Below are 25,937 nucleotides of genomic sequence, written 5' to 3' on the forward strand. Positions count from 1 at the left end.
GTTAGACACCCCTGTACACTATAGTTTCAGCCTTCATGAGCAATTTTCTCTGCTCTTTACGTTATTTTTGATTGTTATATTTTCTTTCACTTCTGATCATTGCCAGCTTAATCTCTGACAAAATATTAGGAAAAGTAATCAGACATTGGATTTAGAATAAAATCATTTAAAAGTATAAATGAAACTGCTTAGAATCAGAGCTTCTAAACAAGCAAGCATGTGTGTGTGTGTGTGTGTGTGTGTGTGTGTGTGTGTGTGCACAAGTGTGTGAGTATAATGATCAGAAGATATAATAAAGTAAACCAAAAAATGTAATAATATCTGGGAAATATAGAATGATGGATAAATGAGTAACAACAAGAATTATTTAGTGAAAAATGGAATATACCATGATTGATATATTTACAAATAGCAAGAAGGATAAGATTAGATTTTAAGAAGGAAGGAAGGATGTTAAAAATATTATGCCTTAAGTCAAGCCTAAAAGTCTGAAAGCCTGTACACCAGGCTTACTCTTCCTAATATCTTCCAAAAAGATTGGAATTATGATTTTCAGAAATCTCATTCAGGCTGCTAACCAATTTATCCTTTACCCGAGACTTCCATATACATACATATAGATATATATGTAGGTCTTTGGTTATTCGGGTTTTCTCCCGCATAAAATTGGAAGTGTCTTGGCGATGTTTTGACGAAGTCCCATTCGTCATCTTCAGGCTGGTGTTTTCAGCTTTGTGCTTCGAGGAGCAATTCTCGAAGCACAAAGTACGAAGCTGAAAACACCAACCTGAAGATGACGAATGGGACTTCGTCAAAACGTCACCAAGACACTTCCAATTTTACGTGGGAGAAAACCCGAATAACCAAAGACCTACATACAAACAGCCGCGAAAACCTCAGAAAACACAAACACACACACACACACACACACACACACACACATATATATATACACACACACATACACACACACATACATTTAAATGTATATATATATATATATATATATATATATATATATATACATTTAATCAAATGCCAAGTTTTTGTTGGTCAGCACTACCAACATCATCAGGGCTTAAAACAGGTCGATGGGAGTCTCTTTTATAGTACTGGCCAGTTTTTCCAGAAATTAAACAATTAGGATCATTGGATAGACCGATGACAAGGTCTATCCAATGATCCTAATTGTTTAATTTCTGGAAGGCGTGTATTGGCTGTTTTCTTGGCATTTTGGGGGGCTGCTACTCCGCTGTTCAATTCTCTTCCTCCACTCTCCCCCTTTGTGCACAGCTATTATCTATCAACCCGCCACAGGCTCCCACAACCAGCATGTTCATTCCCCCCCCCTTTTGGGGGCATTTGTTTCCTTCGTATGTACCAGTTGTTCACTTCCACCCTATTGGACTTTGGGCTTGCTGTGTCACTACAGCATCAGTAGATTGCCTGTTAGACTCCAATCCCCTACTTGACAGCTCTTGTGCTCTTTTTGAACATGTACAAACCCCCAGGGGAAGATCCTCTGCCGGTTGTTCACAGATATCCACTATTAGATTATCTATGGATTGTGATGTTACTTTCACTCTCGCTATTGTCCTATCTCTCTGGTCTTGTGGCAGGCGAGTAGATCGTCTTTGTTGGGATTCGTGATGTTGTTTATCCCACATTCTCAATGCCTGATGTGCCGGGCAGAGTTCTATGTGCTGGTTTATCGAGTTTTTATTGGAGATCCAAGCCTCTTTGAGTAGGTGGCCTCCTTTAGTGGTGTCTCTGGATAGGGTTTGTACATTGGTGAGGTCAAACTGATGACCAAAATTAGTAATATGTGTCCATACCTGTGAGTGCTGTTTGCACCTTTTAATGGCCAGCTTGTGCTCATGCACCCTGGTCTTTAGTCTTTTGGAGGTCTCCCCAATGTAATTGCAGGAGCAGTTCTTGCAATTAATCCTGTATATCACCGATGATTTTTCTTCATTGGGGAGTGGATCCTTGGGGTGCATGATCCTAGAGCGCAACATCTGGTCCAGTTTATCAGCTACCTTTATGTTGTAGGGGGCTAGTAACCTAGCTGTTGCATCATACACATTGTTGATGTACGGGAGGGGGACACTGCCTGTGTTGACGTCCTGCTGGGTTGTGAATTCTCCTGGGGTTTGGGTGGTGCGCTGTGACGTTTGATGAACCCCACTGGATAGCCATTATGTTTGCAGACGCGGAAGAGAAGGTTCCTTTCCTCAGTTCTTGCTTTGGCTGTGCTGCAATGTGAATCTAAACATTTAAACAGCGTTCTGACGCAGCTTGCTTTATGAGCCACTGGGTGGTTGCTCTTATAATGGAGGGTTCTGTTAGTATGTGTTGGTTTTTTGTATACCCTTGTATGTAGGGTTCCATCTGGTTGACGGCTAACTAGCACATCTAGGAAAGTCAAGGAACCCTGATTCTCCTCCTCTGCTGTAAACTTGATATCCAGGTATACCGAATTCAGTGTGTCCATAAAGCTTGTTTTTTGGCGTCTTTTGATGATGACGAACGTGTCATCCATGTAACGGATCCAAAACTTAGGCCGGTGTTTGGCCATTGCCAATAAATTTTTTCTTGGTGTTCATTTTTATTTGTTTTTATAATATATTGGATGATAACTTCCAACCACTGCACAAATTAGCCATGAATTCTGGGGATTTTAGTCACTCGATAGAACTAGATGGAAAGAAGATATTACGCGGGAGAAAACCCGAAGATATTACGTGGGAGAAAACCCGAACAACCAAAGACCTACATACAAACACCGGCGAAAACCTCAGAAAACAAAGAAGATATTGTATCTACATCTACAGCTTCACTTAATATAATGAAGTTTACTATTAGCAAATATGCATAGAATTATTCAGAAACTGAAGCTAATTGATTCAGCTGATACTAACCTTTTGATTCTGGCAGAGTTCTTAGCTCATAGGTAGGGTTCTTTTCACTTTTCCCGACATTATTCTGGGCTGTAATCTGAACCAAATAGAAGGTGTCTGGCTCAAGACCCTTGAGGTTGTACTGGGTGATGGTGGCATTTTTTATGGTGACATCGATTTGGTTGTACTCAGTCTTGCCAACAATTTTATAGCTGAGAATGATGGAGGAGATGGAATGCCCTTCAGCTGCTGACCAAGAAATAACAGCAGAGGAATCGGTGATGTTCATGATATTGATATTATCAGGGGAAGGAGGAGATCCTGTGAAGAAACAACACCATGTTGTATTTCATATAAATCTTCAGTCCATAAATGTCACAAAGTTCTATTTTCAATATTTCAAACTGACTTTGAATTTTATCTACATGGCCAGAGGTATCTTAAAACAGGGGTCGCCAGCCCCCGATCTGTTAACCGGCACCGGTCTGCAGCATGCCAGCAAGTGGGCCGCACAAACAAGCAAAGCTGCATCCTTGGGATGCAGACATTATTTAAAACCACACCCCCTCTGGTCCATGGAAAAACCTTTCTTCATGGCACCGGTCCCTGGTGTCCAAATGGTTGGGGACTTCTTTCTTAAAACCACAAACTGATAAATAATCATTAAAACCAGCGCTTTTTTTCTCATAGAATGCCCAGAACAGAGTTTCGGTACTTTTTTTGGATGGAACCTTGTAGGGTAGGCAAGGCGGGTTGTATGACATGTATGAGTTCTGGCACCTTTTTTTTTTTATATAAAAAAGCACTGATTAAAACCATGCCATCAATTATTTAGAGCAATGTGTGAACCTAGCCAGTGTCAAAAGCACAAGGCAGGTTGCGACAGGCTGTTAAGACTGTTGCCTGCTTTACCAAAACACAAGCATAGTGTTGTTAAGCAGTTTCCAAGAAAGAGTAGCCTGTGACCCTTCTGCTGATGTTGGAATGATAAAAACTATCATCCTTAATCACTGATCATGTAGACTGGGACTGATGCAGTAACCCCTGCAGCTTCAGAATCTGGCTGCTTCTGTTATGATCCAGGCCTCCAGACAGTCCTTTATTGCTCTAAGTAAATGTTCCAACAAATGGCCCTCCAATAACCAGTAAGGCTCCAGCCCCACACTGCCCTGAAGACAGCCATCCTCAGTCCTCCAAACAGTCCGTATATAACAAAGAAAGTCCACAGAGTAGGAGCATATTCACAGGGCAAGATCCAGAGTCCCAAGTTCAGTCCACTCGGCTAAGTGAGTCCACGAGGAAAACAGTAGTTCACAAAGTAAAGTTAAGGCTCAAGACAAAAGGCAGGGTAGGGCAGAAGGCAGTCCTCAAGGCAAGGGAAGGCAAAAGGCACGAGTCAAAGCCAGGGGAGTTTAAGCCAAAACAAACAATTATTCCTGGCAAAAATTAACTCCCCATTAACTCCATAAGACAATCCACTCCAGGTGTTCCTTGTGAGGAGGGGTGGGGTGACCTTCTCCTGAGTAGCCTCTCAGCCCCTTAGCTTGCCTACACTCCACTCTCAGTGCCCTTGGATCAATGGAGGAGGCAGCTGTTCCTCATCAGAGAGGATTTGCTGCCTATCAACACCACTGCCTATCAGCAGCTGATCCTTCCCTGTGTCTATGAGGGTAGGCAGCTTTCCGTCTAGTTGATCACCTCCCCCAATGCCTGAGGGGCCTGGGACAGCATCGTCTTCAGCCCTTGGCCTCTCCAAAAATGACAAGGGAGACATGCCAGCCCTGTCGGATGGTCCCGGTTCCAACTTCTCCTCCACCTTCAAACTGGGCTCCGATGGGCTCATGACAGCTTCTTCCAGTGTCAGATCATTTAAAGCAGGTCTGTTGAGCTAATAATTAAAATGAATCATGTTTCCCCCCTCCAAGAAAAATAAATATATACTTACTGTCACTGAAGGTCCATGCTGCAAGATAGTCACTCCATTCCCCTTTGGACTTACTATTTATACGGACTCGGCACATGTACTTATGTCTGGGTTGTAGCTTGTCAATAACCAAACTGGTCTTATTTCCTAGGAGTTGTATGATGGTAGTATGCTCCCCATTTACATCCACTACACTTTTATTTTCTACTTCAATGCAAATGTCTTCCTCCAAGTGCTGATTGATTGGCTGCCATGACAGCTTTAGAGCTGTTGTGCTATTAGGGATAAGGCACAGGCCTCTGGGTGGAAAAAGACCTTTAAGAATTATAAGAAAGAACATTAGTATGGCTAGAACACCTATTAACCTAAGAAGATTCTTGTTGGATCATACTAAGAATAAGTAATTAACATATTCTGATTTATGAGCAATCAAAACTGCTAGCCAGACACAAATCATACAGGCCTTTTCTTTCTTTAGATGTCCATAATTAAATAGTCAGAGATGTTCTAACTTTGAGCAATTCTTCCCTATCATAGTTCTCCATATGATGAATTTGGGACATTATTTTATTATCAAATTATTCCCAATGAATCAATTGGAACTTGAGCACTATCTTCTGTCCTCATCCTAGGTCTAGGAGAAGAGGTGGAACAAAAGGAGATCATAGCACCTGTAAGTTTGTGCTCAGAAACGCTGAGATTGCTCTCACATTTTACTCATGTGATTTCAGTGATTGGCAATACTTGAGATTAAATTGAACAATCACTTAAGGATCCCTGTTCTTAACAATTGGATTTCAGTGGCTCATCAATAGTAACTTGGCTCTTTAAGGTATTTGCAATAGGAAATGAGATAATAAGTGGAAAACATTCATTTCACATCTCCCACGTGTGGTGGAGAGGCAGGCAATGGAGGATATGTGAGTAAAGGCCCAACAAAAACATATCTGCCAGAATTTAGCTAGTCTGCAAGAAATACTATGAACTAGAAAGTCTCAACTTTGTTGACTTTAAGATATGTGGACTCCAACTTCCAGAACTCCCCATCCAGCATGGTTGGCTAGGGAATTCTGGAAGTTGAAATTCATATATCTTAATGTCTCCCAGGCTGAGAAACATGGCTAAGGATGCTAGGAAAGTCATACTGAGATGCTGAACTGAGAAAATGTATAATGAGGAACAGGAGTCTATGGGAGTAAATGTTTTGAAACCTTGTTTTATTCGCAACCTGAATGTAAATAGTCCTTGCATCTCAGAAACATCCTTAGTATTCAGTAACTTCTGCCCAAGGAAACTTGCTAAATAGTGGTACTCCTGAAATTCAAATTATGTATAGTAATTACTATGTACAGCAGCACATTTATCACTTGAGGAAGATTATACTTACGTGTGTATGTGTGTGTGTGTGTATGTATATATATATATATGTGTGTGTGTGTATGTAAATATATATGTGTGTGTGTGTGTGTGTGTGTGTTAAATTTGGATTGCCAACCAAGAGTTAAAGGGAGACTAGTATAGCTATTTCAAGCTATTTAGCTCTCATCAGCTAGCCATACCCTTCTGAGATTTGAACCTGGACTGTTTGCACACTAGGCCACTGTATTAACCTGTAGGCCACAGGCTCTTCTCACTTTTGTCAGCTGTATCAGGGAGGGAGGAGACCCAGGGAGGAGATATATATTAAGCATTTTTTTTCTTTTTTTTGAAACACCTGGTATACCCAAATGTTTTTTTTAAAAACCACTTCACACACACACACACACATATTGTTTTCTGAGGTTTTTGTGAATGTTTGTATGTAGGTCTGTGGTTATTCGGGTTTTCTCCCGCGTAAAATTGGAAGTGTCTTGGCGATGTTTTGACGAACTCCCATTCGTCATCCTCAGGCTGGTGTTTTTGGCTTCGTGCTCCTAGAAGCATAAAGCCAAAAACACCAGCCTGAAGATGATGAATGGGACTTCGTCGAAACGTCACCAAGACACTTCCAATTTCACGCGGGAGAAAACCCGAATAACCACAGACCTACAGATATATAGATATAGATATAGATATGTATGTATGTATACTGTATACTGTATATGTGTGTGTGTGTGCACAAAGCAGCTACTGACTAACAAATACCCCCTTTACAGAAGTCCAAAGATTTGCCTACCAACAGCAGCTGTAATGAAGCTGGTTGCTGGACCAGGATGTCCTGCTCCCCCCTCTCCTTTACGAGTGAGGCGAACACATACAAAGTACACCGTTTTTGGTTCTAGATTATTTAGTCGCCAGATGTCTTCTGTGACTGAGTTCCAAAGGAAAAAAAAATAAAAATAACAAAATAATAAGGAAAGTGTTCAATATACATAAACACATTTATTTTGTTCTATTTTCATTTGGTCAAATGAAAATCCCCCCCCCCCCATAAAATAATGCAGAAAACAGTATAACCTATGTATGCAAACAAAACTGGGATAAGGGTGTGCATCACAAACATCATCCTTTATACACACACACAAATGCACACACAAGCCATAATTTAAGAAATCCACAGTTTCCTGGGATTAGACATTAAGATCTCAAGGTTATTTTGAAATTGAAACCAAATGTTTTAAATTGCCTGAAAGTACAGGGAAAGAAATGAAAAATTAAGGGTGAATAAATGAGCTTGTTGTTCACCACAGCTCATGTCAGTTGTGGGAAACTATGTTGTCCTACTATATAGAAATCATATAAGAATATCTAGCCTTTTCCTTTATTTCTATACCAAAGTGCTTTGAGGTGTGGAATTGTATGTACGGTACTATCTGAATCCTGAATAGAAGCAATACTAGTTCATTCAATGCTAGTCCCATGAAAAACAGGAAACTTACACAGCTGCCACACATTGCCTAACCTCTGTTGAGTATTTTAGCATCAGATGTGATTAGAAGCTGCTAGTCAAATGAGCTCAAGAAGAAATAATTAATCTGGAACATAACTCTATATGAGGTTCACTGTTAAAATATTAAACGTATTTTTAACATATAATCAATCTTTGTTAAAGAATATGATGAAACTCCCTATCCCTTGACCAGACAACAAATATCACTATGATATTGACAAATAACAAAAGTAACATTGGTGGACAATAATGTATTTATTTTTGGTTCACCAACCTGGGGATTAAACAGAGCCAGCTCCATGGGTTTACCTGTATTGTAAACGTATATCAGCTGTGTGTCACTATAACTTTCATGGTTTCGCCCCAATTGTCTTGAAAACTATAATAGTTGAAGTGCTGAAAATTCTCTGCTAAAACCATTCATTCATTCATTTCACCAGTTTCTATGCTACCTACCGTTGGCCTCTACGCAGCTTATGGAACTACAGTTTGCAGAACCCTGGAAGCAAAGGACAAGTGCAACATGGATGTGGCCTGCTGTGAAAGTGGAATGTTTTTGGAGAGCAGTTTTGGATGATTTGTTTGATTCTTACCTTCCTCTGACATCCATTGAGAGTTGGCGCGTTTGTATAGAATCTGAGTTGATACAATTGGTCCATCCCCAAAATATGATCCAGCATTTGTTGCAATAATGAGAAAATTATGGCCTCTTTCTATCAATGATGGAGCATTCTGAGGCATAGGAAGAACTGGTCAAGAAGGGGAATAATAAAATATCTATTACAACAGTCTTTTTTGAAAGGAAAAAAACCCAATAAAAATGAGTTTTGTCTGACTGTAGAGTTAAGGCTGAGAGATTGTTAAAGACGATTGAATGACATATTTAGCCTATTGCCTTGTCTTTCTGGAGGGGATCTGAAAACTAAATTCTGAAAATATCAGTTGTCAGAACTCTCCTTTCATATTCTCCTTTATTGCAGCAATTTAGCCTTCTGCAACCAGATTGCCAGGTCTGCAACCCACAACATCCTACTCATTCCTCATTAGCTCAATTTCCCCCCCCCCCCAAGTAGTAGAAGACTCAGAAGGTCAGACCGAGTCCTAGGATGTTTAAAGACACAGATCATTCCTTCCATTTCCTGTTCTCATTCATTTTTCTTCTGTCACACTCCACATTTTTCTCCCGTTTGCTCATTCTCAGCATGTTATTTCCTTCAAGCTGAACTAAGTTGACAAAATCAAGTTTTCCTAAACCGCATGTGACTTGCTGACAATAGTCTTCTCAGTGTCCATTGATTCAAAACTGTTGCTTTCTTCAAAGGCCCTTCCATAACTCCGGCTGTCTGAAACAGTTCTCTGATACCTGATTTTTCTTCTCATTAATGTGCCCCTCCCTTTTTTTGGCTTCTGATAACAGAGGCAAACTCAGAAGGTCCTTGATACAGCTATAGCTCTTATGATTAGCCAAAATCTCCTTTACTATTCTTAAGTTTCAAGAGCTGCTACTGAAATTATTTCTAAAGGCAAGTATTTGGGTATTAGCCTAAGAAACCGTACTAAAATTATATTTATAACACTGAATTTTGGACCTGCCTTACACTTTTTTAAAGACCTAGAGAAAATACTACATTGTCCGACAGTCATGTCAATGGCTCACACATGATAAATAAGCATCAACAGAGATAATCAATCAATTCAGGGACAACCTAACCATTAGACAGTATGGAAGCTGCCTTTGACATCAGAGCTTTCATATTATGGCATGCAAATTGGTAATTACCTAATTTATAGTACCTTTATTGCAGGCTCAAAAAAGAATGGAAAGCCAATTTAGTACAGTGATTAAGGGTGCTGAGCTAGAAAGTGGGAAACTTAGTCCTGCCTCAGGCACAAAGCCAGCTGGGGGATTTTGAGCCAGCCACTCACTCTTAGCTCTAGAAAGAAGAATATGGGAAACCTCTTTTGAAAAATATTGGCATAAATCTGCATGCACTTGTAGTTGCAGGAATCAAGACTGTCTTGAGATACACAAACACAGAGAGAAGAAGGTGTGTGTGTGGGGGGGGTGACCCTTCACATACTTCACGGGTGAGAGAGACTGTGACATTTATTCGTCTGTCTTAGATAGCAACATTTCTTTGAATAACCCTTTGACCATTCTTTGATCTAACCAGAGTGATTTATAAGTATGGCATAGAAGTGAAGTAAGAAATTACTTATTAGAATTTGAGAGCTCCCTCTTCTATCTATCCAAAAGAAATAATCTAGGAAACACTCTCAATTTGCAGAAAGAAACAGGCTCAATCTTTAGTTCTGATTGGTAAGTTTCCTGTGTTCTTTACATTAAAAGACATTTGGGGAAAAAAATCCATTTACAGGTAGTCCTCAACTTATGACCATAATTGACCCCAAAATCTATTTTGCAAACTGAGACAGTTGTTAAGTGAATTTTACTCCATATTATGACCTTTCTTGCCACAGTTGTTAAGTGGATCACTGCAGTTGTTAAATTAATAATACGATTGTTAAGTGAATCTGGCTTTCCCCCATTGACTTTGCTTGTCAGAAGGTTGAAAAAGGTGATCACATGACCCCGGAAGACTGCAACCGTCATAAATATGAGTCAGTTGTCAAGCTTCTGAATTTTGATCATGTGATTGTGGGATGCTGCAATGGTTGTAGGTGTGAAAAATGGGCATAAGTCTCTTTCTTCAGTGCCATTGTAACTTTGAATGGTCATTAAATGAATGGTTGTAAAGATTACCAAGGTCTACCTGTGCATTGGATACTGATGTTGATACTATTTGCAGCTTGCTTCTTTCTTTAATGTTTGCAATGCCGACGGCAACAAGCCACTGACACTTAGCTAACGATTACTGAGATCACTTGAATCTAAATGCACTGAAAATGCTATGACGACACTGGATCTGGATGTTAAACAAACAAACAAACAAATGCAAAATTTTCTCATTTACCTTTAATTGCAACCTGTAAAGTTTTTTCTGCCATGCCAACTCTTGTCTCAGCAACATAGACCCACATTCCAGAATCAGCAGGCTGGACACTTTTAAAAAGAAAAGTAGCTTCTAAAGTTTCCGACGTGTTGTCTTTTTTGGCTATTGTGACAGGCTAGGCAACAACAACAACAAAAATATTCAAATTAGATGTCTACCACAATTAAAAAAAATGTTCTGTTTTTACTTATATCTTTTTTGCCTTTTTTTTTTTAACAAAGCAGAAAAATTAACATTCAAGTAAAACTCATTGTTGATGAAATGTTGAGACCTATCTTTTGTGGGAGGGAAGAAAGGAAGGAGAGGGCAATGAAAATTATACACTGATTTTATGTTTCAGGTTAAAAACATCCCTGTAATATTAACTGAGGATATTTTAATATCTAAAATGGGTCTTGAATATTTGATGAGACAATGCAAAAAGCTTTTGCTTTCATAGTACCTTCATGCTTCCTGCTTTATTGCTGAGATTTTAATTGCATTATTATTATTTACTTTAGTATATAACCCCAGCACAGAGCATGGGTTCCTGAAACTTAAGGTTTACTGAAAGTAGAAATGGGAAGGAGCAAGAAAAATGAAGCAAAAAAGATTCAGTGAATAAGTACAACTATCTCCCCTAACTTATCCTTCCCCCTAAAAGCATAAGATGAGGAACTTACTAGAAGAATGGTTCCATCTTTTTTAATTAATTTAATGTCTTCCTTTGTAGGAGATGGCTTGCCAGTAATTGTGCAGGTCGACTTGAACTCTGAGCCAGCATTGAGTTCAATTTCATTTAGCAAGGTCTCTATCTTGGGGGATTCATCTGCTGTACCTGCATACGTAATGAACCATATTTGTTTATCATTTAATTAGCCCAGATTAAATCAATGAACAATTTCATTATTCAGCAGCTCCACTAGATACACATCTTCAACCAGACTTGAACATGAGTCTTGCTCCTCCTAGTCCAACATCTTAAACACTGCACCACATTGTGTCAGGGAATTGCACAGCAGGTATCCAAATAGGGTCAGAGACACTGACATGAACTTGTAGTTTTATATAAATAAATATACTTTACATCTATATATACAGCAAGCAAGATAGGCAAGCAGGTGCATCATGAGGTAAATCACAGAGCACACAGAAGAAAAAAGGCGGGGGGGGGAAAGGGAAACTCCCCTTCCACACCCACAGCAACCAACCACAGCACAGATTGCCTTGCTGACTTGTAGCTTCTGATCAGAGTCACATCCACAGATGTCTATCTGCTTGGCCTTTGAGTTTGAAAGTTGGAGTTTATTTAGCAATAACAATAGCACTTAGACTTATATACCACTTCACAGTGCTTCAAAACTGCCCTCTCTAAACTGTTTACAGAGCCAATATATTGCCTCCAGCAATTTGAATCCTCATTTTACCAACCTCAAAAGGATGGAAGGCTGAGTCAAACTTGAGCCGGTCAGAATCGAACTTCTGACAAGTCGGCAGAATTAGCCTGCAATGCTACATTCCAACCACTGCGCCATCATTTATTTATTTAGTGCAGGGATCTTCAAACTTGGCCCTTTTATGACTTGTGGACTTCAACTCCCAGAATTCCTTAGCCAGGCACTCTGGCTGAGGAATTCTGGGAGTTGAAGTCCACAAATCATAAAAGGGCCAAGTTTGAAGACCTCTCATTTAGTGTTTGGCAAAAGAGGGAGGTGAAGATACTGCTCGACTTATGACCACTGTTGTGATCAGACTTTCCCCTTGCTAAGCTAAAAGGTTATACATGAGTCATTTCTGATTTTACGCCCTTTTTGTCCTATGGCTGAGTGAATCATTGCAGTTACTACATGAATCATGAGATTCTTAAGAAATCTGGCTTCTCCCATTGACTTTCCTTCCAGAAGCCTGCTGGGAAAGTTGCAAATGATGATCACGTGACTCTGGGACACTGCAACTGTTGAGAATACATACTGGTTGTCACGCACCCAAATCTTGATCATATGAACTGGGTATGCTGTGGCACTGTACGAATGGTTGTAAATCAAGGATTACCTATATACTTCAGCTAAAATCTTTGTGATCAATAAATAGCTATGATCAATACTCTTTGTGATCAGTACTGTTTAAATGGAAGGCAGTCATATTATATATTCATTCTAGGTACCTAACAATCCAAAAAGCAAACAGAAGAAGAAGAAATTATGGGATTCACATAATTGTTTGGCAGTAATATAAGAAACAGACAGGTTTAATCATTTCTCTTCCCTTTCTCTTTTTAATTTAATTAATAGCAGATTCAGTAAGATGGCAACTGTAGTAATTATTGAACTGCTGCCATCATTATCTTTAAAAAAATGTATATTGGAAAGGTATCATTACTTCCAATCAGAGTAGACTGGCCTTCTGCCAATCTAGCTGTCAGTCACAATCCTAGATGTTAATTTGATCCTGGTTCTTAAATTGGGAATATCAATGTTTCATTGAGCTTTTTGCAAGAGGTAATAAAACAATGACATTCCCAATTTAAGAACCAAGATAAATGTAAATGATAAATGTAAATTCATAATCTCCATTCATGTATGCACATACACATGAACATTGGTGTATGTCATATATTGCAACAGTTGTTGGCCCAAATGTTGATTTAATCTTTATGGCCTGAACTTAAAGAATGATACATAAATGGATTTAGGCTCTCATATTTTCTTTTGTTGCAGCAAATTATGACAGCACATAGCGAACTTTGTTTGATTTTGAAGCAGCTAAGCAGGCTTGGATTTGAACAGTTCTTGGCTAGTGAATTTAGGAAGTCCCAAGATTTTAGAGTAGATTGGGAACCTATAACACTGGTGGCACAGTGGTTAGAATGCAGTACTGCAGGCTACTTCTGCTGACTGCCGGCTGCCAGCAGGTGGGCAGTTCAATTCTCACCGGCTCAAGGTTGACTCAGCCTTCCACCTTCTGAGGTCGGTAAAATGAGGACCCAGATTGTTGGGGCAATATGCCGACTCTGTAAACTACTTAGAGAGGGCTGAAAAGCACTGTGGAGCAGTATGTAAGTCTAAGTGCTATTGCTGTTGCTTAGGCATGAAAGCTTGCTGATGACTTTGGGCCAACCACTCCTTCTCAGTCCAACTAACCTCACAGGATTGTTGTGGGGAAAATAGGAGGGGGAAGAAAAAGTAGGTATGTTCACTGTCTTCAGATATTTATAAAAAAAAAAAGTAATCAAAGCAGGATAAAAAAATCTAAAACACTATTCCCTTTAAAGTATGGGGGTCCAACCTTTTGGCTTGCCTGGGCATTGAGTGAAGTGGAATTATCTTGGGCCACATTTAAAATATATAATACACTTAATGTATATAAACCACATAATAATGTTAAAAGTTTACAATCCTGTGGGAGTGCATTTTTAGCTGTCCAGGGGCAGCTAAAAATGTGTATGGCCTTCAAGACACAGGTTGGGCATACCTGCTCTAAAACAACATGGACAGTCTAAGTGATTTTTGTGTATCAAGCATAGCTCAAGGGATTGGAGTTACCGATAATATTATTTTAAAACTTTCTTGCATATTTTGCTCCAATACTTTAGGGAAAGTATATATATCAACTGAATGTATCAAGGCAATTGTCATTTTTATGAAAATTATTATAGCTAAAAAACATTTTTATTACTCAATTTAAAATACAACAGCTTCTAGTTACTAAGCAAGTTGTACACTGTGATACTGTTCCACTGGAGTACTATAGAATATATTCCTTTTTAAAAAAATAATAACAAAAGCTGTGAGTATGAATTGTAAAGCAATATACAGTATCATGTACAGCAATGCTAATAATGTCCTGCTTCCTGGGATATGTATGTTGGTGGGAAGGGTGTATTTATTTTCTCATTCAGAGAAAACGAGGATATAAAAACAGATTTTGAGAGGAGGAATTGCTGGAGGGAAGACCTAAATTCCTTTTTTATGTTGCTCTTTTTCTAATAGTCTGCTTGCTGCATTAAAAAAAAAAATCCCTGAAACTGTTGGATGATGGTTCATGAATCCTCCATAAATTGTTTAGTGTAGTTTTCCTTCATGTTGATTTGTCTTTGAATGCAGGCAATGGCTGGATTCCCTTGGCAATGGGGGATTGCCCATTTCTGGTGCCAAAATTATGCAAAAAATGAAAACTGGTGTGGTATTACAGGGTTACCTTTGCTTTACCTTCTTTTTCACATTGCAGACCATGCCACCCAAACTGGCAGACGCAGCCTTTAAAGCTGTCACATGCTCCTCGATTATTGCAGTGGTTACACTTCAATTTACAATCAGGCCCATAAAAATCAGGCTCGCAACCTGCCAAAATGAACAGCACCAGTGAGCTATTAGGTGGCACACATAGCCACTAGCATTATTCAGTGGATCCCCATACTTTTCGGCCAATGCTATCATGGACTGTCATCAGAATTTTACAGTGAAGTCGAGGCATTGAAAGGGTATGTTCCAAAGGCATATTATACTCTTGGAATTCATATATTTTGAACAAAACCGAACTTTACAGTTTGCTAAATGTTGCGTTCTTCATATAAATAGCTCTTGTTTACCGTATGCAGTTACAAGAATTATGAAAAAGTAACTTTTGGGAGCAATTCTCGCGTTTTCAATCTTTACAGGTCTGTACAGCAAAGGAAAACTGAAGTAAGTTCATAAGCATACTGTTTAGTTTCACTTAACATCCAGTTTAGTGGTCCCAGTTGCAGTCACTGAAGGAGAATTACCTGTATATCAATTCTTCCATGCATATATTGGCTGAAAAAGATGTATTAACTTCCTTAAGGTATCTGTACAATGTTCGGCCAAGAGGCTGACTAGATTATATGGTTAAAAAATACACAGTGGTGAAATAAAATGACCAAATTAGTCTATTGTACTACTGTATTTTTTAGAATTAAAATATATTCTTAGCAAAGTTGTGTTTTCCCTTGCTCCCTACACACACACACATACACACACACACACACACACACACACACACATCGACCTACACAGTTAATTTTCATATTTCATTTTACCTTCATCACACTGGAGTCCCTTCCATCCAGAGGCACATGAACATCCATATGGATCAGGCAAACAGAACACCAAAGATTTGCATCCTGACTTCTCTTTACATTTTTCTTGGCATGCCTTCCCAAATCTGTTTTCTCCACAAGCTTTTTTTTGTGTGTGTAAAAAAAAAAAAAGGACAAAGTTATGAAATATTTAAAGAGGGTCAAAATAATAATATTTCCCAGATTCCTGACAATTGTGGTAAGGAAACTTTATTTTCAAAGTGTAAAAGTAGTAACAGGTATAATCAAAAGCAGAATCCTCCAGAAAGGAAGCATGCTGATAATAATCACCTGATGGACTCAACGTTCAGGAAAGAAGGACAGAATCTCAGGCTGAACTGGTCTACTTTTTTCCCAAGTGTTAAATATTTACTCAAAAAAGCTCTGACACACCGAGAAGAGGGTAACTTCTAGCCAAGAGCTCATTTTTATTTTACCTTGGACGTTAACAGCCATAGTAAGTGAAGCCCAATCACTACCCACCCCTGTTTAGATCATACGTTAAACTTTTATGTCTCCAAGTGCTGGGAAACTAGACTTTATTTATTTACTTGGACATACTTGATAAATGATATGATGATAAGAAAAATAGATAGATAGATAGATAGATAGATAGATAGATAGATAGATAGATAGATAGATAGATAGATGGACGGACAGTATCTTTATAAATACTCTTACTACTTTGATGGCTTCTAAACTATAAAACCTCAAATATAGTTAATATATTCGATATACAGTACTGATCCCCTGTTTTAGGGGAAATTGTTCATCAATACCTGATCATTTTTTCTTTTACCTTTCTCACATGTTTTCCCCATAAAGCCCGGTGGACAAATGCATTCTCCAGTATCCTCATGACAGATGCCATTATTCTTGCAGTCTGGACAAGGAAAAGAACACTCAGGTCCCCATTTTTGAGCTTCACACCCTTTACATAAAAGCATAAGAAAAGTTGATAAGCTAAACAATAAAAAGATCTCAAATAGAATAAGGTTGGGTTTGTAAAGCTTTACTGGAGTATCTCTCAGGATCAAGGGGAGCATAGCATAATGTCATTATAATAATATAATAATATAAATTATTATTTATATCATCTTAGAATAAATCTCTTGAGAAAGAATGGTTTTGTCTCTCTTTGAAATAATTTTTGCTCCCTCTTTTCTAGCCCCCTCTTTGCTTTGTCTCTTTTTTTTCCCCTTCCTCCAGAAGAGGTACAGGAAATATACAAGTGAACAGTGGTTGAACTGAATTCCTTATAGAGGGCACCACATCAATATGATTGTCAGTAAAACTAAAAGGATGTATCCACGAAATCACCAGAACTTGAGGAATCTATCTTGACAGGTTATTTGACAATTGGCTGATAGTCACATGTGATCCTTGATAATTCATCCCTGGTGACAAAATGATAAAATCCTACAAAATGCAAACGCAGTGGAGAGATTGTTACAGTCACCGAAATGTTTTCCAATGGCAAGCAGTTGCATGCTAGGAACTGAAGGACTAACAACAATCAAGATTAAAGAACAAAAACAGGAAGCCAAATACAGGGGATGACAAACATTTGGAAGAACATAATGTATGCTATCTCAATGAATTCATTTAGCCCGGTCAGTTACTGCTGGGTGTGGTCTTCAAAACACAATTTTCGTAACTCAAATTGCATATTTCCTCTTAACTGCTCCATCAAGAAATTTGCTTTGTGTACCAGACCTGAATTACACAGATTAACAGACCATGAGGGTTGCCTGAAATCTACTGCCTCACTTCACTCCTGTTTCTCTTTATTGGGCAATAAAACGAGATGCTTATTAAGCTTCTTTTAGTTTGACTGAATAGACTAAGGCTGAGTTTGTTGGCTGAAAATTCCATGCATCCGGTTTATGTTGATGTTGGATTGACAAACTACCCTCATCAAAATAATACTTTTCAGAAGTTCTTAACCTATTAATATTCAGCTCAAAGAAGCTCCAGGGTTCCAACTGAGAAGACAGTTTTGAGTGTTAATAGTGGAGCTGCAGGACTGGCTGTTTTCCACTGAGAGGAAGGTTTGTCTTCCAGCTTCCTGACTGTCCTTCTTCCCCATCAAAAGCAAGCCATTGTGGCAACTTGCCACATTTTAGATGTACAGCACTTTTTTTTCCCCCACAAAATCATATGGAATAAATATGAGAGGTCAAGCATTGATTAGATGCCATTTTTTGCAGCCCCCAGTTAGTTAGAGAGGACATTGTTATGCTTGTGGGTAATACAGGTAATCCTTGACCTATGATCAGTTGCTAAGCAACCATTTAAAGTTACAACAGATCCCCCACCCACCCACCCAAAGGTGCTTATAGCCAGTGGTAGGATTCAGCCAGTTTGCACCACTTTGGCAGAACTGGTAGTTAATTTTTTGTTGAATGGACTTCTGGAAGTGGCATCTACACAGAGAACTGGTTGTTTACATATTTGAATCCCACCACTGCTTACAACCTGTACTCAAAATTCCGACAGCCCATTTCCTAGCCATGCTTGCCAGGTATGCTCAGCAACCTACTTGCATTTGGAGCATCCTGCGGTCACATAACTGCAATTTATGACTTTTTTTTTTTTGCCAGAAGTCAGTGTTTACAGTACTCGTCCTTTCCAGCAAAAAACACCCATTACAGACAATAGGTTTGCTTAGCAACTGCAGAGTCGCTGAACAAAAAAAATTCATAAAATCAGGTCAGTCGTGTGATGGACCCACTTAACAACCAGTATGACTTACAATTGTAATTTTGGGCTCAATTATGGACATACATTGAAGATTATCTATTTTAAGACTTTTGAGAATGGCAAAGGTGAGGATGTTGAGCAGCGTGAAAATAATTCTGGGGGATTAGTGAGTAAAGCCAGTGGGTGAGTAGAAATATCCCTAACTGAAAGTAAATAAAACTGCAGATTAACTTGTTTACACTTTGGAGATCAGATTTAAACTAGGCATTTTTGTTTGGAAAAAAAATTGCAATGTCTCTTTCCTTAGCTATATACCAGAGCTTCACTGCAGTTTTCTTCTATAAACCTCTTCAGAGATATGCTATAAAAAGCAGGATATGCAGGAAATAGCCTGCTCAAGACTTCAATTGAATGATAAAATGAGATATGGAGGACCAGCTTGCAGCTGTAAGGTGGCCTGATCCAAATTAGGAGCCTGTTTTAGACTGGCATCTTATGATGTATTTTCTTCCAAATGAAACTGACCAGCTTAAGCATACTTTTTAGGTTTTAAAATAAAAGGTTGGCAATATTTCAGCTTGCTTGTAGCAGAACCCTAGAGACAGATAATATCTCTACCCATGACTCAGTGTTAAAAGAACATAACATGAGTAAAGGATTCCTGTTTTAGCTTTCTGTTTAAGGAGTCGATCAAATCTTACTTCGTACAATCAGTCGAGTGTAGGCTGAAGTGAAATGGCTTCCTCCTATGTATCTGGCTGAGTAAACTCCTGCATTATCAAGGTGAACTGAAGACAGGGGTATTGTTAGCAGTTCTGGAACTCTCTTGAGAACAGAATATATAAACGTACCTGCAGTGGAGGAAAAAAAATCCAAAGGTACATAATTGAAGTTGTAGATCAATGAGAATATGGCTACAGCTGCAGATTTTCCATAGCACACATTCCATAGCACACATTCATCTACTTGACATCTGCAGCTTTATTAATATTTTGAGTGTATGAAACAATGAGCATGGGATAAAAGAGAACATTTGTGATTTCTCTTATTTCTTTTGCATGCAGATAAGAGAGCTACTATATTTAATTATTGCTATTACTCAGTTTGGCACTTTTCTTGCGTTATGTACAGATTAGTTAAAGTTTGAAGTGCAAAATAAAACCCTTTGCGACTAGGATCTTCTTCTGGTGAGGCGGTACTTGATTATCCACTCTCAGATTTCCAGATGTCATCTTAATCATTTTAATCAGCTAGCTATATCATTCTTCCGCCATAAAGATTGCACATTTTAATTTGACCCAATTGCTGCTTTCTTAATAGGATGTAGCTGGAATGGGATGTAAAGACATGTTGGCTTGTTTTAGATCAGGGTTCTGGTTCAACCTGAAGAGTTGGTGAAGCCCTATGAACCTCTTTTCAGAAAAATGCATCTAAATGCATAAAATGAAATACATAGATTAGAAAACTGTTATTTTCAAATATGGTTATCAATGTATTAAAAACAATTACAATATGTAGTAATGTATGTGCTTCTTTGTTAACCATTCAATAAATAACAATACAATACCTTTTTAGAGTGTGATAATTTTAGATAATGGGATATATTGAAGTTAATAGTTTTGGTGTCCAGAGGCCATAAATTATTTTGTGGCCTATGTACATTATGAAATGAAAACCTAAATTTCACTAGAGGTTAGTGAATGTTGAAGTTGTACTTTCTCCTCATCTGATTTCATAGACTCTCTGCAATCTATCTATGGTGTCCCAAATTCTCACAAATGAAGAACCCCTGTTTTAGATAGATATTTGGCAAAGGTGTATAGTTAAGTGGCTGCTTCTCCTTTCCCACATTATGCTTACAACAAGACTAAGTAATGTGTATGTACTCTATGAAGAGGCCCATCATTATCATAATGACATTTTTCACCCCACTTCATCCCCACACGTATGTAATAATGGTGATGAGTTTCTCATAGCACAGAATAAACATTGCATACTTCTAGCTGGTCAGATACAAGGTAGTTCTCAACTTATGATTGTATTAGAGCCTGCCCTTTATGTCTGCAAGCGGTGACAGCCATTAAGCCTTGCTTAATGATTTCCATCCCCGAGGCGGCCACTAAATGAAAGCACAGGTCATTAAGCAGAGCACAGGGTGCCACGGGGGAAGGAAGCCTTGGGAGAACTAGTGCAGGTCCAGGCCCAATTGCCTCAGGCCTCCCTCACCTCCTGTGGCATTCTGTGTTCTGCTCCATGACATTCAAGATCATGGCAGGACTTATCCTATTTCTAGCTGGGCCACTCAGCCACCCAAAGGAGCCTAAAGCTGGACAGCAGAAGTTGCTGCAATGGGAAGCCTCAAGACAACCACAAACTGTTCTACAACAGGTACTATTATTGAGAGCCTTTAGGGGGCTCCATTTTAGATTCCTCAAACTCCACCCACAAATGGAGCCCCCTATAGGCTCTTAACAATAGTACAGGTAGTCTTCAACTTACAAGAGTCTGTTTAGTGATTGTTCAAAGTTACAAGGCACTGAAAAATGTGACTTATGACCGTTTTTCATAGTTACAACCTTTGATCATGTGATCAAAATGCAAATGCTTGGCAACTGGTTCATACCATTGCTGTGTCCCAAGGTCACGTGATCACCTTTTGCGACCTTCTGACAAGCAAAATCAATGGGAGAGCCAGATTCACCTAACAACCGGGTTCCTAACTTATCAACTGCAGCGATTCACTTAACAACTGTTGGCAAGAAAGGTCGCAAAATGGGGCAAAAACTCACTAACAAATGTCCCAGTTAATAACAGAAATTTTGGACTCACTTATGTTCCTATGTGAAGGACCATCTGTACCAGCTTGCACAATAGCACGAGGTCACCACGAGGTGGCCTCTGTAGGAAAGCTACAGAGGCCACCTCCTGGCAACCTCGTGCTATTGTGCAAGCTGGTACAGATAGACAAGCAAGCGTGGCAACGTCAGCTGAGCACCTCTGCAAAAAAATAGAAAGGTAAGTTGGGTGCTGCTGGGCCTTGGAGCTGGCTGAGGAGCTGGTTGAGTTCTGCAAGTCCTTGGGTGGCTGGGTGGGGAAGAAGGCCTTGCCCTACAAGCTCTTAACAGCTTCCCATCCACTGATAGCTTCAGCTGCCCAGCTTTAGGCTCCCTTAGGTTGCTGAATGGCTGAACTGGGACCAGGCCAAAGGCTTGCAAGGGGAGATAATTGGGGGGGAGGAATGGAGCATCCCTGAGGTTGGTTATAAGGGTGAACAACAGCAGGAACACTGCAATGGCTATAACTTTGAAACCAAGCTGTAAGTAACTTTTGGGAAGTCTATCATAACTTGACATGGTCACTAAATGACCAGCCTAAGTTGAGGACTACTTGTATTATCCAGAAAGGAAAGAAAAAAAGCACAAATACCATTTTTGTAGATTACTGCATCTTCCTCGTTAAAAACCTTTCTGATGAAGGAAATGTTGACAACTTCGCCCTTGTTTGCTGTAATGGTTAAGGCAACTGGTAGGAATGAAGCTAAAATAAAAATGAAACAAAATAGATTATGGATCTGTTCTTTTTTAGTAAATCCTCCAGCATGGAAATTAGCATAATGGCATACTGTAATGGGGGGATGGGGTGGGGAACTGTGTAACACAATATCTGAATATATTCAGGGATGGTTGATTAATGAAAAAGGATGTAGAAATGTTCTATTTGAAAATGATTCCCAAATGGGACAAAGATATTCTACAATCCAACTTTGCCGATTTTAACTATAAATCTTTTTCCCAAATGAAGGCGAATATACATGCCCCAGGATAATGTTACAGGATCCAATCTGGGTCAGTCCCTGGGACCAGCGGTTTAGTCTTCCAAGCTTTTGGATTTGTGTGGGTAATTGATATATGTGTGTAAATGTTATGTAAATGCTTAACATAGATACATATATGCACAGAAAGGTGTATGCATACTTATTTCCAAATAAGATCTTCCTGGGGTCTCTCCTCTCCCTCTCCTCTCTCTCCTTTCTTGGCTTTTTTGGGGTCTCCCTCCCACTTTGGAACCTTATTCCTTTTGTGTCACTAGTTTAATTTATCCATCTGCTCTTTGTGCTCTTTGCTTCATTATATTGTTAGAAGGCAGAGGAATCCACATTCTTTGATGGGCTCCATTCCAATGTATTTTTAGACTGTGGCCTATATTTGAGTAATTCATTTGTTTACAAATGGCTTGGATTCCTCATTCAGGAAAGAACAATAACCAGGCTTTGTAGCAGGAATGGCTTGTTTGACATCTTAAACCAGGAGCCAATGTTTGCTGAGGGGTTTCTGGCATTTTATTGGGTTTGGTTTTTGAACCATAGTCCAGTGCCTTGAAGCCTACACAATTCCATTTTCAAAAATAACTTGCCAAATGTTACTTGACATCAGGATTAATTATTTGCCCATCTTATCTAAACTTCAATCAAGTTACCCTCCATGAGCCATGGGGCGACTCTAACCAGGAGTTCTGAAGTCACAAACCTAATTTGAAGGCCATCTGTTTTGAAAAAGCTGATCTATTACCAAATTGTCCATTCTGACATAAAAGGATTGTCCATCCCAACCATTTTGAAGGAACTTAGAGGAAACTAAATCAGGGAACTTCAAGTATTTGTGTCAAGTATTTATGATATCACAGGACAGTAATAATAGCACTTAGGAGTTACATACTGCTTCACTCTTTAAGCAGTTTACAGAGTCAGCATATAGCCCCCAACAATCTGGGTCCTTATTTTACCGACCTCGTGAGGGTGGAAGGCTGAGTCAACCTTAAGCTGGTGAGAATTGAACTGCTGGCAGTCAGCAGAATTAGTCTGCAATACTGCATTCTAACCACCGCACCAACATTGCTTTTAATACTGTATTATTTAATAATAATACAGTATGTGTTAATATTTCTTATCATATATGGAATCATAGGGTTGGAAAAGACCTTGGAGATCTAGTCCAGCCCCCTGCCACAGATGTTCCATTGCTTAGTATATATAAAGCAATGGAACATCTTGCCTCCTTACAATATATATTGTAAGGTTTCACTGTTAGGAAATTCATCATTATTTCATGCTCAGTAGCCTCAGTCTGTAATAATAATAAAAAATCTCACTGGAAAGAGGAAATTGAACTGAGGCTCCTAATTTGTCATTCTTCTAATAAGCCAGGAATTCAGTTTGGTTTTATAATCCCAGCTATGTCCCATTCCCTTGAAATGCAATAACTGACAGTAAGATACAAGAAAACCAGCTTTTTCTTATTGAGAATAATAGTGTGTAGCCTAGAACTCTATTATAGTTTATAAGTAAAAACTGAGGAATTAAAACTGGATAGAATTTTAATGAAATATATTACATTTCTCACACAAATTTTGAAGTTTGCTAAGGAGTCAAACATCTATAAACATGTTTCAAAATATAGTACAAACGGATATGCAACAAAATTCCAGAAATTGCTACAGGAAAGGGCGAGAGGTTTATGAGACTATTTTGGTCCTAGACAGTCAGATATTTAACTACACACACAAAATCCCTTGCATGTTTTAACAAAGAAAGCCTTGATGTTTTGGATGATTAGAGAGAGCATTATTTTTAGAAGTTTATTACCATAAACACAATATTTAGTTCATGATCCAACGTGCAAAAACCATATAAAAGAGCTCCGAAGCAACATTTTATATATTTATTTATATAACATTTACATTTTAAATTTAAATGCTTAATGGAAAGCAGGGGTTGCTGTTATTCTGACTTCAAGGTACATTCCAAGGGAGGCCGTATTTTGTTTACAGGATTATCCACTATCCAATTACCCAATCTAAAATTTCTGTCTCCATTGAAATTGAGATTTAAAATGTTTAGATTTGGATGTTTATGGACATTTGAAAAGCTATCATGTTTTGTCTCATACTGGGTTCTTCCCCATGGCTGTATTAATCTGCTTTCTGCCTGTCCATGAGTTAGCACAAAAAAATACCAGCAATGAAGCCAATTACTAGGTTTAATGTGCTGGGCCCTCTTAGATTTAATGAGGCAGGGCTTAAGGTGGTGATGTCCCTTGTCATCACCTGGCAGTAAGAAAAATTATCACCAATTCTTCTCCTCAAGGGAGGAGGCAATATTTCACAATTACTAGACCCATAGGTGTAGCCATCTGTCAAAACCTGGTCTTGAGATGCCTGATCCTTAGAGGCAGCAGAATGGGGATGTTATCCAGCAAAGGAGGAAAATACTGTTTTGCTTATTGGATAGTACCTACTTGAATCAAGAGGGCATATAATGGGGAGGGAGAAGCAAGAGAGGCTTGAAGAATTGATGGCTAAAGAGGTAGTCCCCATTCTGCTGCCTCTATGCATCAGAGCCGCAGTGGCGCAGTAGTTAGAATGCAGTATTGCAGGCTAATTCTGCCAACTGTCAGCAGTTCGATTCTCACCCACTCAAGGTTGACTCAGCCTTCCATCCTTCCGAGATTGGTGAAATGAGGGCCCAGATCATTGGGGGCAATATGCTGACTTTGTAAACCACTTAGAGAGGGCTATAAAGCACTATGAAGAGATATATAAGTCTAAGTGCTATTGCTGTTGCTACTCCCCCACCACTTTTCCTGTCACCTCTGACATTACTTGCAGATTAAGGTAAACCTGATTTCTTTTTTCTTTATCCAAAATACTAATTTATCTTGTAGCCCAAATAGTCCAGTTTGGAACTTATGACAATTGTAAAGGATATTCATATCTGCTCCTACATCTTCTTATAGGACTCCCAGATTTTATTATTTGTTTCCAATTACCAAAACCCTAAAAAGGATCTATCTATATGGTCATTAAGAGTCAACACTGATTTTATGACAACCAATCAATCAAATCCAGTTATTAAAATCCATTTGCAAACATGTATTTGCAGTGGGACTTGGCACATCTTTGCTTATAATATCACAAAGTACCTGTTCGTTGCATCTTCATTGTATATACCAGCTTCATGTTATCTTTGAATTTTCCTTCACAAAAGTATGCTCCAATGCTTTCCCCAGACTTTTCCCTTTGCCATATCACTTTTTTTGCTATCCCTCTCGTTTCATCATCAGCCACGGCCAAGGGGTTTCGATTCTGGCTCATTAAGGCATCATAGTCTCGCCCAATTTTAATAGAGTCCAGGGAACACCATCGAGATGCAATACAAATTAGTGATGTCTCTGAATCGGCCACAGTAGGGAGTGAGTTGATCAATATCAAATCAAATGCTGTCTCTGCATTGCCTGCAACAAAAGAAAGAAGCATTTGAAGAATCCATTTAATTTTACTTCTTTACATTGGTCTTTTATCCTCATCTTTCAGTGGAGCCATAAAAAGCAAAGCAGAATTGGGCTTGGTCAATATTTAGATGGGAGAGTGCTTAGAAGTGCTAGGAACGAAAACCAGG

General features: G+C 38.9%; 1 protein-coding gene across 2 annotated transcripts in view; it reads right to left on the bottom strand.

Annotated features, from left to right (window-relative positions):
* TEK (TEK receptor tyrosine kinase) overlaps window positions 1-25,937 on the bottom strand; it is a 57,046-nt gene that overhangs the window by 20,145 nt on the left and 10,964 nt on the right. Inside the window, exons 2-13 of one of the 2 annotated variants that reach the window (XM_039347818.1) lie at window positions 25,462-25,773; window positions 21,911-22,021; window positions 19,186-19,335; window positions 16,581-16,664; window positions 15,743-15,883; window positions 14,895-15,026; window positions 11,370-11,524; window positions 10,669-10,822; window positions 8,287-8,442; window positions 6,980-7,114; window positions 4,846-5,139; window positions 2,922-3,221 (exon numbers count right to left, since the gene is read on the bottom strand). In XM_039347818.1, the coding sequence (XP_039203752.1) occupies window positions 2,922-3,221; window positions 4,846-5,139; window positions 6,980-7,114; window positions 8,287-8,442; window positions 10,669-10,822; window positions 11,370-11,524; window positions 14,895-15,026; window positions 15,743-15,883; window positions 16,581-16,664; window positions 19,186-19,335; window positions 21,911-22,021; window positions 25,462-25,773 (2,124 nt within the window). Of the gene's footprint in view, window positions 1-2,921; window positions 3,222-4,845; window positions 5,140-6,979; window positions 7,115-8,286; window positions 8,443-10,668; window positions 10,823-11,369; window positions 11,525-14,894; window positions 15,027-15,742; window positions 15,884-16,580; window positions 16,713-19,185; window positions 19,336-21,910; window positions 22,022-25,461; window positions 25,774-25,937 lie in introns of both variants that reach the window. The other variant, XM_039347817.1, reaches the window with a different exon arrangement.

This window comes from Crotalus tigris, unplaced genomic scaffold, assembly GCF_016545835.1.
Source record: "Crotalus tigris isolate CLP2741 ecotype Arizona unplaced genomic scaffold, ASM1654583v1 scf7180000018101.4720394464:4744507, whole genome shotgun sequence".
NCBI lineage: Eukaryota > Metazoa > Chordata > Lepidosauria > Squamata > Viperidae > Crotalus > Crotalus tigris.